The 15466-nt window shown below is 37.9% G+C and overlaps 2 protein-coding genes across 8 annotated transcripts in view; one reads left to right on the forward strand and one right to left on the reverse strand.

Annotated features, from left to right (window-relative positions):
- ITSN2 (intersectin 2) overlaps positions 1-15466 on the reverse strand; it is an 86612-nt gene that overhangs the window by 58830 nt on the left and 12316 nt on the right. For all 6 annotated transcript variants that reach the window (XM_049818428.1, XM_049818424.1, XM_049818426.1 and 3 more), the window contains exon 2: positions 13002-13065. In XM_049818428.1, coding sequence (XP_049674385.1) covers positions 13002-13032 — 31 coding nt within the window. In that variant the 5' untranslated portion in view covers positions 13033-13065. The remainder of the gene's footprint in view (positions 1-13001; positions 13066-15466) is intronic.
- Positions 1-15466, forward strand: part of TNFRSF21 (TNF receptor superfamily member 21) — a 1117265-nt gene that overhangs the window by 46951 nt on the left and 1054848 nt on the right. The window contains exon 1 of one of the 2 annotated variants that reach the window (XM_049818451.1): positions 10639-10642. The exons of the other annotated variant lie outside the window; for it this stretch is intronic. The gene's annotated coding sequence lies outside the window, so the exon portion shown is untranslated. Of the gene's footprint in view, positions 1-10638; positions 10643-15466 lie in introns of those variants that run through there. 2 annotated transcript variants of the gene reach the window in all.

Below are 15466 nucleotides of genomic sequence, written 5' to 3' on the forward strand. Positions count from 1 at the left end.
GACAAAGTACTACCAACTTCACCTTCATGTAACAGGTATGACACACGTAATTCAATGTGGTAGCACTCACAATTTTATAGTGTTGGGAACAAGCGACTACGCTGGGGATTAAACAACTTTTTCTGTTCCTTTAAACTCATTCTAAATAAAAAATATCTTTCTACAAGAGAGTATGAGGGTCTGCTTATGGCAGGATCACAGCATTTGGTAGGACAGCTCCAGAAATGTCTTTACAACACTGCATCAGACAGATAATCTTCTGAAAAAAATAAAGGACTTGCTTTGATGGGCTGCCAACATCAGAAACGGAAACACTGTTCTTTTCTTAAAACAGTAAGCTGCCATCAAAAAAGAGGGGAGAAAAGAAAGTGCAATCATAGAAGAAAAGTAAATAGATTTGAAAATGCTCTGTGTAAAGACCTCTGCCACTGGTTAGTACTACCTGTAGGCAAAAGGTAGTTGTATCAAAAGCAGTCCTATTAGTGAAGAGGATAAAGGCAACTTCTTACTTGTGGAAAATTGTAAGACATTTCTCACATTCTCCAAAGAACTGTATTTGTTTTTCACTGATAGGCGTTGCTTGTTTTTCTCTAATAAAAACTATGCTCCTACGACCCACAAAGCTAATTAACTCCACAGAGATAATAAACCTAAATTGAAAGAGCATTCCTTGTACACACAAGTCACAAGGATGAGTGATTATACCACTACCTTTTTAACCGTCAAAAAAACTAGTATTAAGCTTCCTAATGACTCTAAATAAATATTTATCCCCATGTTTAAAGACAGGGAAATTTCAATACAGACATGCAGCAGCATGCCTCAAGCTGCACAACTTGGGGTGTTCCTTAACGCAACCAGCAATTACATTACTGTCTCCCATTAGAAGCCTTGAGAGAGTTGTTTGGTATAAGACATGTTGGGATAAATCTAATAATCCCAGTCTTTCTCTGTCTGTGTTTGTAGATAAGTTCACCACAGAATTATTTATTAGATTTAATGCTCCCAGCTGAGATGTTGAATCACACTTCTAATTTTTCCCTCAGTGGTGAGTAAACACTCCAGGAGTCTGAAAATATACAGAACATTCTACCATTAGTCTGGATTTCCAGATTCCCTATCAGTGTTATTGCTATTTTCAATATTTGCTTCCCTCCCTTGTTGTTGATTCTTTATATATAAAACATAGGAGAAAATGCTGACCGATGATAAGCATTTATTCTTATTTAGGTGCGCAAATATGTTACTGTGGCTTTGGGTCCATCCCAAAGTACCATCTTGCTCTTCCTTGAGGAACACACCTCCTTATTCGCAGCTCCCATGTTCTTGGGCCACGGCAGAAGCCACATGCAACCTCCTTTCACAACACATACATTAATCCCGCAGCTACTTGTCCTACCAGAAATGCTTCACAGAGGCTCTCAGCATATTAAGCAACACTGCAGCAACTGCCAGAGAAAAAGGGTATGTCTATGCTTAACAACAATTTCAGCAGCTTCTTTATACACAGTTAAAAGGAAACACCTGTAACTAAAGCATGTTAAAAAAGGGGAAACATGTTTCTCCTTGAATCTTGTATTTTCACTAACGTTACAAGAATTGTGCCCATTGAAGCCAAGAGAATTTTTAAAGATTTTCAAGTGTCTCTCATGTGCTATCCAAAAATAAGTGTTACCTGCAGACAAGCTGTTAAATAGAGTCAGACAAGTGCAGAGCTACACAGATTTGGCCAAGAAATGCTTGCTTTATTGAAGAGCATGCTTAAAGAAATATGGACAAAGCAGCAGCAGACACATTGTATTTTAGGGTACAGTTCATACTGTCTACATTATGTACAGGATTTGTAGGTATTTTGGTGTACTGGGAATCCTCAGGTTCAGCAGTTCACTAAAATCAACTATTGGGCTCATTTAAACTAACCACCAGCTCCTGCAAAACAGAAGCAGAACTCCATATGATGCAGTATTTTGCCTGACAATATGGTCACTGGCATCCCCCCACTTGGACACACAAAATCTATCTGTAAAGGAAGAACATTTAAAATTTCTGTGCCATGCAATGAACTCAATGTAGAAACATAATCCTTGCTTTTAGAATGAGTATAATCCCTAAAACAATTTAGAAATACCTAATAGTCTAGTCCACGCTAATGCTAAAGATCCACTTGTTTTCTGAATTTTACAGCACAACTAGATGATTCCAAAGCACTTAAACTATCAGTTTATAATAACAGGATAGTATTTCTATACTTTATAAAAATCACAGAATCATTTAGCTCATTATGGCTATCCATTTCCAGCAGTTCCCATTTCATTAAATTATTGCCAAGCTTCACTGAAACATAAAGCAACATATCAAGCAAGCAAAATACTAAAAAAAAACAAAAACCCCACAGACAGCAATTTACAGCAATTTTACTTGAAGATGTGTAAACAAAATAATCTCTTTTTAAAGTTTTGTTAGAGCTCCACTAATGTAAAAAACACATTAGGAAAAGTGTATAAACATGACAGTACTCTCAACTGCACGTTAGCATGCTACCTTTTACACTAGTTTTCTGTGGAATTTGTGACAACTCATTCAATAGTATTTTCTGAAGTTTTAATGAAACAAGTTTTCTACTCATCAAAACGTGCAATTACTGTAACCTACACTGTTGGTAAACTCATACTTTAGTCTTAAAAACTAATTTAACTTTTCCTTTTCTTACAGGAAAAAGTTGGCACACAGACTTGGCTTAACCTAAGCCTTCCCCATACCTACATTCAATAGTAGCAATAAATATAAAAGTATTTTCTGCCTAATTCTGGAAAAACAATGCCTTTGAAATCACTCAGTAACTACAGTTACTGAGTTACTAACACTGATGTAGCACATGGAACAAGCCCATTCTTCTACCCAACAACATAGCCATGTCTTTGCCCAGAATCAGAGAATCATTTAGTTTGGAAAAGCCCTTTAAGATCATCAAGTCCAACCGTTAACTTAGCGCTGCCAAGGCCACCACTAAACCATGGCCCTAAGTGCCACATCTACATGTCTTTTAAATACCCCCAGGGATGGTGACTCCACCACTTCCCTGGGCAGCCTTTTCCAATGCTTGACAACCCTTTCAGTACAACCCTTTCAGTGAAGGCATTTTTCCTAACAACCAATCTAAACCTCCCTGGCACAACTTGGGGCCACCTCCTCTTGTCCTGTCACTTGTTACCTGGGAGAAGAGACCGACCCCCACCTGGCTACACCCTCCTTTCAGGTAGTTGTAGAGAACGATCAGGTCTCCCCTCAGCCTCCTTTTCTCCAGGCTGAACAACCCCGGTTCCCTCAGCCGCTCCTCATAAGACTTGTGCTCTGGACCCTTCACCAGCTTCGTTGCCCTCCTCTGGACACGCTCCAGCACTTCAATGTCAACTGAACACAATACTTGAGGTGCAGCCTCACCAGTGCAGAGTACTGGGGGACGATGACTTCCCTAGTCCTGCAATTAATACTTTCAGATTAATTTTAGAGACAGAAAAAAGAGAGAAGAAAAAAGTCACACCAACAAGAATCTTTCCAGTAGAAGGCATGAAAAGTTAAGCAATATTATCAAGGCATAAAGTAAGCATACTTTGCCAGATTCTCCCCTACCAGCTGCAAGACCTGCCTCCAATTGTCGTTAAGGTAAGCATACTTCCAGCTGACAGACTCCACAGCCTTTCTTCCCAGCATGACACAGAAGATGGAAGATATGCTTACCCTTTGGTTTAGGACAAGTCAGAAGCTTTTCTGAGTAAACCCCTGTCAACGTGCATAGCATCAGTCTTCAGTGAGGAAAATGAAAGTTTCTAGTCAGCATGTTTGAGGAAAAAGGCCACCAGAGCTTAGACTGAACTTTTCTAATTCTGAAAACACACTTTTTACACTGCTGTTGCTCACCAGCATTCACAAAAAACCCACTACAACTTAACTAAAAATTTACAAAAGCATAATTTGTTTAATTATTGTCTAGCAAATCTCTGTGGAGTGCGGCAAACTAATAAGATTCAGGTGAGTTTCCATCTGTGGCAGCTAGTAAATCTTTCCACACTGGCAGAAATGCAGGCAATAAAAATACCAGGCAAAAGGATGCAAAATGAACCTTGAAATTAGGTGGAGTAAAGGAAATGATTCTCCTACAAAAACATACCCCGACATAAAATCAGAACAGAACTCTGTTCAAGGAATATTAGACCCTTTATAGTAATTTTTGTAGTTCTCATCATTATCCGGCCATTAGAGTAAAAATGGCATCTCCGGGTTCTCAGACTTGAGGAGGAAGTCTGGGACCAGGAGGAAGGCTGATGGGCTATATTTTACAATGGAAAATTGGGATACAGACTTGAAAGGAAAGAGGAAAAGACAAGAACCACCAAATTAAAAAAAAAAAAAAAATTACACAGGAAGGGTGGGAGAGAAGGAAAATAAAGAGGCATTTCACAAATGATCTGTGGAATAAAATTAAATTAGGAGATAATTTAGGAAACAAAACAGTAACGACCCTGCCAGCACAGACTGAATATTCACCTAGCTAAGCTCCTGGCACAGAACGACAGGCTGAGGCAAGCATGTAGTGGTACTTCCCCAGGATGTCTTCTCAGCTTGTAGTGGCACTCCTGAACCAGAGGTGGTACCTCATCAATGGAAGGAAAATCCACCCATCTCTAATCGCTTAAGGAATCCAAGTACCCTTTTGGCATCCACAGCTTCCTACGGCTTTCACTGTTTATTTGACACTGTGAAAAGTGCTCTGTTTGGTATCTGCCAGTGGTATTTTCATTTGATACTGGTTAATTCTTGTGTTATCAGAGATTAATTACTATTCCCTTGCCTATAAAATGACGGATGACCTTGAGAAGGTGACATCTACTATACCAACCATCCCCACCGTTTCTTTTCCAAGCTGAAATGTCCTAGTCAATGTAATTATTCCTCATATGGAAGCTGTTCTGTATCTTTGATCATTCTTGTTACCCTCCTCTTTGTAATTTCTAGTCCTGACAGAAGGAAAACTTGTACGACAAGCTGGAAGAAAACATAAAGGTAACAAAAGCAAGAATAAGAGAGTTTGCTTAAACAGTACTCCTTATAATGGTAAACTACCAATTAGCAGAACCTGCCAACCATATCCAGTACATACACAATACTACTTTCCCAGTGCACTAGGGAGTTTGATTTTATATATAATAAATTAAAAATTGTCTAATGTTCATAAGACCTTTGGTATCAGTTTATACCATAGTCCCTAATTCTGCCTCCACAGTGGCTCGTAGGGCCACTTAGGGAATAGAATTAGGAACGGACTTCTTCCCTGGGTATTACAGTTTCTCAACTGTCAGAAATCAGCAATCTGGCAGACTTCTTGAGCCAAAAAGCACCAAAAAACCAAACAACAACAAAAAGGTTTTAATAGCCATGGCATAGATCTTTCCTCCCCAAGTTTTAATTCCATGTACAAAGCATCTTGAAACAGTGAGTCCCAAACTGGGTTGTTCATTATGTGAAACAAACCAACCAACCAACAAACCCATTTTCTTCTGCCTGCCTTAAGCTCAGTATTTCACTAGGTATTGCTTTCCTTTTCAGTTACAAAAAAACAGTGACTATTCTTTCCCTTGTTAGCCTGTTCTATACTAATATGGCTTTACAGATTTCTATCATATCCTTAACTCAGCTGTCTCATCTCTAAACTAAACTAAACAGCTCTAATCCATTTAGCCTCCCTTAACACAGGAGCCACGTTCTCTCTTTGGCCATCTTTTTCCTTGGTATCCTTACTCTGTGTCTAATTCTAGGTCTTTCCATAGCCTCGAGCCTAACAGATCCTGGAAATAGCAGAGTGGATAATTTCCAGAAAGGTGAGCCTAGCAGATGTTGAGTTATTTTCAGGTTAGGTTAAAAAGTACTGTCCGTGTATTTCTCAATCCAATCTGAATATAGAGAACATAAGAAATAAGACAATCAATATTGCTGGCCTTCCAACCCACATCATCTATATCACAAACAGTTTATACACTAACTCACACCTGTATTTCCCAACCGCCAAAGTTGAAGATTTCTTGTGAAATACAGTGTTACAAAAGCACTATCATTTGTTGCACAGCAGATTTTACCTGTAGTTCTTAAGAAAATATAAGCATACTCTTTTCCATACTGTTATACAAGTATCAACACACACTATAGCAAGTGCACAGTTCTTCAATAATAGTGAAACCATGACTTTCAGGAAATATGTGTTTTCTAAAGAAACAGAAACTGTACTGCAGAGATCACAGTTAAACACAAAACTAGGGTTATGAGAAGAAATGCAGGGGAAAATGTTGGTACATGCTTTAAAGTATACCAACTATTATTAAAAAAAATATTAAAATATAACTTTTAAACAAATTCCCTCAATAAACAGCATTAAGACAGCTCTTGATATTCGGTTTATCTTACCTGTTCTTGAGACTCGCACACAGAGAACTTCACATCCAACTAAGCCACAGATGTTTTTAAGTTATTAAAATATCTTCTCTGAAAGTACCTGATAAGAATGCTAGTCCCACGAACACTGATATTCGTTCAGCTTTCCAGGGTTTCACCCCTTCTAGCTATCTCAATTATGATTTAAGGTTACTATTCTATTGTAGGAAAAACAACAGATGTCCTGAAGAACCAATGCATTATATTGAAAAGCCTGAACATGCACGTTTCCTAATTAAAGTAACACAGCATTATATAAATATATCTGACAGACCACAATGTCTAAAAATGTGTTTATTCTTGCCATTACAATTAGTGGGCTAAACCTGAACTCATTCTGCCAATACCAATTAATATCATCTATGGCCTGTTCAAAGTGGCCACAATGATCACAGATGACATGGAATTTAGTAGATGTTAAGATAGTACCACTTCACATGATGGCCATCAACCCTAAACTGCAACAACCACATGAAGTGGTTTATCAGAGTAGTATATTTCCCAGACTTTTGAGCTAAACCTTCAAGGAAATGAAAATTTTAACAGTCAAAGCCCTTTGAAGCTCAGTCATGGGATAGATTTATGTTTCTGAATCCCTTCATCTAAGCTTTCAGTCCTCTGGCTCCATTTTGGGGAAGTATTTGTAGATCTTGTGTTTTTTTTTTTAGGTTTTTATATGCTTTGAAGAAAAACCATCAGGAAGTCTCACTGACATCCAAAACAAATAAAGCAGCTTGCATTACAGTATTATTATTACAGATAAAAACTGTCCTGGGTTCCCTACTCAGTGTAATGTTACCCTATAAAAGCTAACACATGACACTAACAAAATAAAATCTTAGCAAGACAAAGCAGCTATAGGCTTAAAGTAAGTTAATGGATGAAGATCTAACACTAATCTTCACTAGGTTATGATCTAATTATTTTATTTAGTTCATTTTTTACATTTTAGGAGCATAGGATTGGAAGGGACTTCCAAGGTCACCATCGTCCAGACAGCTGCTACTCCAAGAAACTCTTAATACATTAATTCCCTCCTAAAACGCGAGCTCTGCCATAAGGTGATCAGACTTTTTCCTTGACCATAGTCCAGAATGTCACTGCTGACAGAACCGTTCCCATTCCCAGACCAACTGCACCAACAGCTGACTCATCTCTATCTAACCTTGTGCTAACATTGTACTTAAAGTTATTTTCCCTCCTTAATGGTTATCTTCCTAATACAAAAAAAAAAAAAAAAAGAGCAAATTTATTTACTGCAAAGTAAATACAATGAAATAAAAGTAAGCTTTTATTTTGGTAGGTTAACAAAGCCAATCTCTTTAGTCCTTCTCAACATGTAATTAATTTCTCCAGGATAACACTGAAGCCTAACTCTGCATCTCTTACACGTCCTGAGTTGTCTTCCCTCCTAAGCAGATAACCCAAATTCTACCCTGTATCCCACAAGATGTCTCACCAGCACCTTATGCAATAGCACACAGTACTCCTTATTTCACCTACCACATTTTAGGATGCATTTCCTTTCCCTCAATCATGTAATTATTACGTGATCATCTAATACATCCGGTTGTCCTCCTCCTTAGTCACAGCCAACTGCTAAGTTCCCAGCATGCAGCAAAAATTCTTCTAGCCCATAATAGTATGACTAAAAAGCTATTTGAAGACAGCACAACAGAAATGTGATGAAACTTAACCAATGAGGTGCAGTTCATACTGTATAAGTCTGGCTGGAAAATTACTCCTAAGTTTGTGTCATCAACCAATTTAACCAGCATACATTTGCTTTTTACTGATGATGTTGACATAAATAATAACAACTAAGACTGCTCTCAAGATAAAAATCAATGAAGAATATCATTATTACAACATCCTAATTTAAAGTTTGCATTTTCTCTCTCTCTTAGTTATTTCTCTAAGTCCAAACATGGATCTGTTAGACTTTGTCTACAAAATTCAGTTACTGAAGAAGGCATAAGGTGCAACCTTGCTTTGTTAAAACCTAGTTCCATTTATTCCCTTTAACATTTACCTCCATGTCCAATTATTTCTTCCTTCCAAGATTTCCTCTTACATGTTCCGTGTGAATCATGTTATCCTCATAATTAAATATAAGACACTTTGTATTCTGCAATCCTATAGTGCTATTTCTGACTTGTTACAATTAAAGAAAACATGTAGTACGGCACACACAATTGGAAATCCAATTTTTTGCAGCGTCTGATAGTGGAAGATATACACCCCTCTGACTTGAGCATACTAATTTTGCTCCCTATGAGCTGACACCACTGTCCTCACTGAAAAGTGAGAGGAAGGATTAATTTATAAGTAAGGACACAGAAAAGTATTTGTCCTTGTCTTAGAATTTCTTTCCTTTTCCTTCTTTTAGATGGGAGAACAAGTTCTGATATTTTCTTTGCAAAGTCTAATTCAGCTTAGTACCTTTATCTACACTTGTTGATTTCCAAGTCTACAGTCTCCATATCTACAGTGCACACAAGGTTAAGAGTCAGATTGTATTCAAGTAGTTTTTAATTGAACTGTGGTGACCAGGATTCCTCCTAATTCAAACAAATTCAGACCACAGATCTTGAGACAGACTTTTTTAACAGAGGAGATGGAACAGAACTTAGCATCAGTGAATGTTTTACCCTTGACATCAGTGGAACCACGACCTCACTCAACCCTTTTATGTCTACCCTAGTCTCCACAACACACCTAAGTGCAGGGGCACAAAACTCAATTCTATTTACAGTAGCATAACATCCCGTTTGACTTATGAAGGTAGAGAAGCATGTGAAATGAGTTACGAGTATTACGTTTTGCACCTCAGTTTATCAGAGGTATCTTCCTGCCGCTACCACAAAAAATTATATCAAAAGGAAACAGGTGGTAGGAGGGAAGAGGAAGGACAAATAAAAACATAAACAAAAAAAAGAACAGCCCAAAAATTCCAATGGTACTTAAGGAAACAATGTGAAGGATACTGATTGGCAAATACTGCTTTCCTTGTTCTGGCTGGACCATCAAGATTAAATCTCCCCAAACCAAGATCCAGCATCAGCATGGTTATTAAACCCTGAAAAAAAATCTAGCCTACAGAAGAAGGGGAGTTAGGAGAACAGCAACATTTTGCAGCTGCCCTCCAGCTCTAAAGATGGCATACCACTTCTTCCTGCTCTGTGATAAAGGCAGTAATCACAGAGACAAATTAAGTGGAAGTACATTTTAACCTGTTAAAGCCTTTATCCTTTTAACTGTCGTTTGTGGTTAGTATTTTAACTCCTTCTTTAGAAATACAATCGTTGAAAGTATTTGTTATTTAGTGTAACTAAACACCGCTTCCAAAAGCTTTTGCAAGACTTAGGACTAATTCCTAAGAAAGCTTTGTCCAGATGGAGAATAAACTACCAGAAACTGAGTTTGTTTTATCATTTTCACAGAGATAGTGATCAACATTCAGACAGTTAGAGGATAAAACTAAATCTTTAGTAGGGAATCCTTGATCTCGTTTGCAGACTGGGGAGATGGATATGCCTGGAGTGGCTCTTTGATAGAACCAGACTCCACAGAGATAAATGTCTGTTATCCATCTGGTGTTGTATGTACATTTTGTAATTGGCAGCCTTTCTACATAAGAAGAAACATGTTACTCAGCCTTGCCTGTTCATATACAATGTCATCACAACCTTTACATTTTGCACAGGAGATAAATTTGTAAAAACTGGCAGGTCTGCCCCGAGTTCTAGAAAAACCAACATGTACTCTTTAAGTCGTGCTTTTCCTCTTTGAATTTCCAACCTGTTAGTAAGGCATCTACAAAGGTCACCTTGGACAGAATTGGAGAGTCAAAGGGAACTCCTTTCTGTTCACTGTGTCCTTTCATGACTTTAGAGAAGAAAGGTTAAGCAGTCTAGCAAGATCATGTGCCCCTAGAGTACACAGCAGCTCAGCAAGCTGAAGCTTACATGTGTCCACATAATTAAAGAATATGCCAGTTCTCAGTATAACATGCAGTTTGGCCAACAGCCACATGCTGAAGCCGGACAGACAATCTTGGGAACCTGCTCTGGTGGAGGTATCTGCTGAGTAACAGCTCAAGGTGCCCTCAATGAAGTTGAGTCTCTCAACCGGAACTCAAGCACACGACTCGGCTGCCCTTCCTTCTTGAGGTCCTGCGCAGACTTCCCTTTCTCTGCCTAGGTTCATAAATAACGTGTTGTAGCATGTTCTACTTGTATTTGTTTGAGACTATCTGAGTATTGTGCTTTGTCATCTGAACCCTGCAGTTCTCAAATTCATCGTCACCCTGTGTCATATAATCACACGCTTGTACACCCATCTACTCCACGCTATCCACTCACTTTCCTGTAACACCGAATGCCAAAAATAATCCTGAAACAGAAACTCCTTCACGCCTTACACTACTAATGAACTAAAAGCTAAGTATATTGTACCTTGATAAGAATAAGAGGTTTTTTCCCCAGAAGATAAACACCATTTCCCCTAGTAAGATACAAAAGGAAAGGGTCAAGGCTCCGCTAATATGAAGGTGTGGCAGGCAGCCAGTGGCAATTAGGCTGCAGCAATTCCTAATGGTTTTAGTTGCCTCACATGTACCTCATTCTTCATCTCATGCTTGAAGTCACTACCAAGGTCTAACAACATAATTAGAGGTTTCCACTGAGCAATGAGTGGTAAATGCAGGTGATCTACTTTGAATGCAAACAACAGCGGTAGTTAAGTAGCAGGGAAGAACAACGCAGGTTAGAGAAGAACAATTTCAACAGAAAAGATTGGTCAGTATTTATCCAGAAATCACATTAAAACTACTCTTTTTTCCCACCTGACACTTGAAATTAAATCACTTCTGATAAGAAATAGGACAGCAAAACTACACACAGTCATTCAAATATTCTGTGAGGAGCAATAGTTTAACTATTGCCTAATATCTCTCTTACTCGCATTCTCTTACTATGTTTTTCAACACAGTAAAACTCTATGAGGGGAAAGGCTACACCTCGTGGCACTGTTCCTTTTGAGAGTGGCGGACAGTACTGCCCAAGGGATTTCAGATCAAGGAAAAGATCGCTCTCCCAAACTAAGACTTCTGAGATCAAGTTATGTATGTGCTCAGTGCTGTCAATACACTGGCAATCCTCCAACAGAACCTAGGAGTAAAAAGCCAAACCAAAAATACACTAAATAGTTTATGCATAAGGCAGCCATGGGGACAGTCAAGAACATAAATCTGTATCCTCCCTGAAGAGAGCTTCTGTTTATTTTAAATTGAGGAACAAAAAGCATGTGGCAATTAAAAAAAATGCTTTTTCATTATGTCCAAGAAAGTGGAAAAAAACCCAACTGCTATTTAGTTTTTTCCCTATTCAATACAATACATTGACTCCCTTTACTTCTCTTTTATTGTTAAGTCTGTGAAACAAAGTCTGGAACAAACTGCAGCTGACAGTATTAAACAAAAAAAAAAAAAAAAAAAAGGTGTGGATCACACTGATTATTTTTTCACAAAATATTTTATGTACTCATGAAACAGATGCGTAAAACAGGTTTAATCGGAAATCTGAATGTTGTTGTTCTGCAAAAAAACACTTCCCCTTACTCACCCAGTTTATTTCAGAAGTGACGATTTTCTAAATTAGTTAAATAAAGACCTCCCAGTTCTGCAGTGACCTTCAAAGATAAATGAGCTAAGAAATACTTTTTCTGATATCTATTTCCCTATTTTTATCAGGAGAAATACTCCCTATCTGGAATATCTGAAGTGCAAAGCATTGTTCCTATACTTGCCTTTTCATTTTGGCCAGCTCTGTAAACAACAACATGTAAACATCAAATTTCTCAGCAGATATTTGCAAATTGTGTCTTCACAAATAAGCTTGCTCTAGAAATAAAGAGCTCCAACACACACATACATGCACAAACGATTTTAAGGTTTCAACTCCTGTATGTCTTTGGAAGGAAATCACCAAGAAGCAAATTAAAAAGTTTCTATAGTAGATGGAGCACAGAAACCAGAGAAAAATTCTTAACTTTTTTTTTGAGAAAGACTGATTACGTTCATCAATGTAGCAAATTGCTTAACACATTCAAATGTTTTGGTTTAAAATAAATAGCATAATATATTATAATGAAACACATTTTGTGCTGAATTACGTAACAGAAAAGGTATGCAAGTTCAACCAACTATTACTTAGCATATTCCCCACTTGAAGTCAGACAGTATTCACACTACAAGTCACACATTCCTCAACCCTTTAAATGACCTGAGACTACTAGATGCTCCAGGCCTATCTGTACTCTAAATTATACTGCAGTAATGCTTCTCCTGAATTTCTCCCAGTTTTACAGTACAAGTTAGGCTACAGGAAGCAATCTGCAGCACACTGACCATAATGCTGCTGCAGGTAGTAAACCCAGCATTTAAATAAATAAATAAATGAAATAATAAAGACAAACGCTCCCACCCCTACCTTAACAAACCAACCCGAGCTACTCACCATTCATGGCTGTGGGAAACTGAGCCATCATGGTCTTGAATATGCCTTGCTAGCTCTTAGCCATCTGCAACATAAAAACATGGTGCCATTAATAATGCAACAAGGGCAAAACGTAGCTCTACGCTCCCGCTGAGCAGGGGGAATGTCTGTCCCCTTTAGCTCACACTTCCGATAGCAAACAATGCTGGGCTTCAGGCTGCTGCTGAACAAGCTGAATTTACATTTGGGAGGGGGTGGGGGTATTTTTTTTTTTTCTATTTTTTTATAGGTTATGCAGTGCAGTCCTGAACCTAGTGGCACATTCTTAAAGGAAAACAGTACCAACTGTTTAGCAACTGCTGCATAATGTACACAAACAGTTGACAACATGTCAGAGCATATGGCGTGGAGAACAGCCCTCTCCTGGCAGGAGGACAGACTCAGGGTCCTAGCAGATCTTTTCCAGCTATCCCTGGCAAATATTTATGCGTATCATAAAAAAAGTGCAACGCACAGCTCCGTAACTGAATGCTTCTGCTGAGAAAAGTGGAAGAATAATCATTATTGGAATTCATCCATTCCACTACTCCACGCAGTATTTACAAAGAAAACACTCTTACATGATGTATTCTGAAAAAATGCCTTGTCCTAATAAAAATTTGTAGTCAGCCAGTTTTCTGTAACCAACACAATGAAGTTATTCCTTCTCTTGAGCTATTGCACAGACTAAGAAGCAGGTTTTAAAGAGGTCTCAATTAATTTATTTTCATAATAAATATCAGAGTACTAAGACTTTGTTTTTCTAGTATGCATCCTTTCAAGAGTACCTGTATTAATGTTATTAATTCTTTAGAACTGCAAAGTATTCACTAATACTTATCTGAGGGATAAGCATAAGCACAGCTTTACATACAACTAAGACAATGCAGTGAGCTTTTGCTTTGGATGAGATAATTTTAGTTAAATACTGAAATTTATACATCATTATCCTGTGCTTTACATGGAGAAACTATTGTTCAGGATGAAGCTACAAAAATGAAATTTTTATTTTAATTTAAAAAAACCCAACAAAATCACATCTCATATCCCTCTGTCATGCCCTCTTTAGATACCAAACCTTCTCCCCGCACCAAAACCTCCCTTCACATCTCAATACAACCACAGATTTTAATATCAAGTACAGAAATATCACATCCCCCACACTCCCTCCCCCTCCAAGGAAACTCCTGCACACCTCATTACAAAAATCACACAAATAGAAAGCACTCTGGTTTCACATGTAGGTAGGAGAGCATTTTTTATATCTATTGCACATTTCTGCAATGAAAATAAAAATGTCTGGGATCAGTTGTTAACAATCCTCTCTACATATTTTACATCATTATTATTACTATATTTATTTATATGTTTATATTTATTTGTATTATTATTTACATATACTATAAATAACATCTAAAATCATGCTATTGTAATAGGCCACAAATCATTCATTCTCACTGGGTCATTTGTACACTTCAGCCTTGTGCATACCTGGTCCCCCCCAAGTGAATGAAGAACAGTATTTTATCTGAAGTTATCTTGCTCTATGTCGCTTATATAAGTGTCCAGTAAGGAATGAACAATTTTTTTTATTTTATTTTTTTAAATCTGATACATTACAGACCAGTGTCATTAAGACATTTGACATTCCAGGTTTTTTTATATACATTATACATACATTTGTGTACACACAAACACACGCATATATATAAAAAAGAGTAAATTGAATGATTAGCAAGTCCAAATGATCTCTCAGGGTGATATTAGGTATCAGTTGCAGAAAGATGAAAAAAGGAAGCATGGATCTATTCCAAGACACAAATTCTAAAACAAATTGGAGTATTTTTAGGTTGCTTCCAGCATCTCTTCCTAGGCCTTACCAGCAACCTACCAAAAGACACCTGAAATCTATATATAGCCTTCCCCAAAACTGCTTCCAATGTTGTTGAACATTTCTACAGCACATTTCTCTGCAAAAGCTGTTCCGTCAAGGAGAGCTAGAAGAGAATGTGAAACCATGACACAGAGGCGGGATGCTGGAGAACATCCCCAGAATCCACAGAGCAAAGCTCAGCAGAGCTCTGCGTTGACAGAGATTTCTACCTGCATGTGACTTGTGCTAGATTTACAGTCTTAATGAATAAAGGCTACACATTTGATCTTTTGTCCGACATATTTTTTTCTTCTCTTATTTTCAGATCTCTTTTAGGGTTTTCAAATGAGTAATTACAGTAGAATCACAGAACCACAGAATACCCCACGTTGGAAGGACCCATGAGGATCATCGAGTCCAACTTCAGACCCCACACAGGACAACCTGAAAGTTAAAACATCTAAGAGCATTGTCCAAACACTTCACCAACACCAGCTGGCTTGGGGCCATGACCACTTCCCTGGGGAGCTTGTTCCAGTGCATGACCACCTTCTCAGTGGAGAACTTTTTCCTA

This window comes from Accipiter gentilis, chromosome 16 (assembly GCF_929443795.1).
Source record: "Accipiter gentilis chromosome 16, bAccGen1.1, whole genome shotgun sequence".
Taxonomy (NCBI): Eukaryota; Metazoa; Chordata; class Aves; order Accipitriformes; family Accipitridae; genus Astur; species Astur gentilis.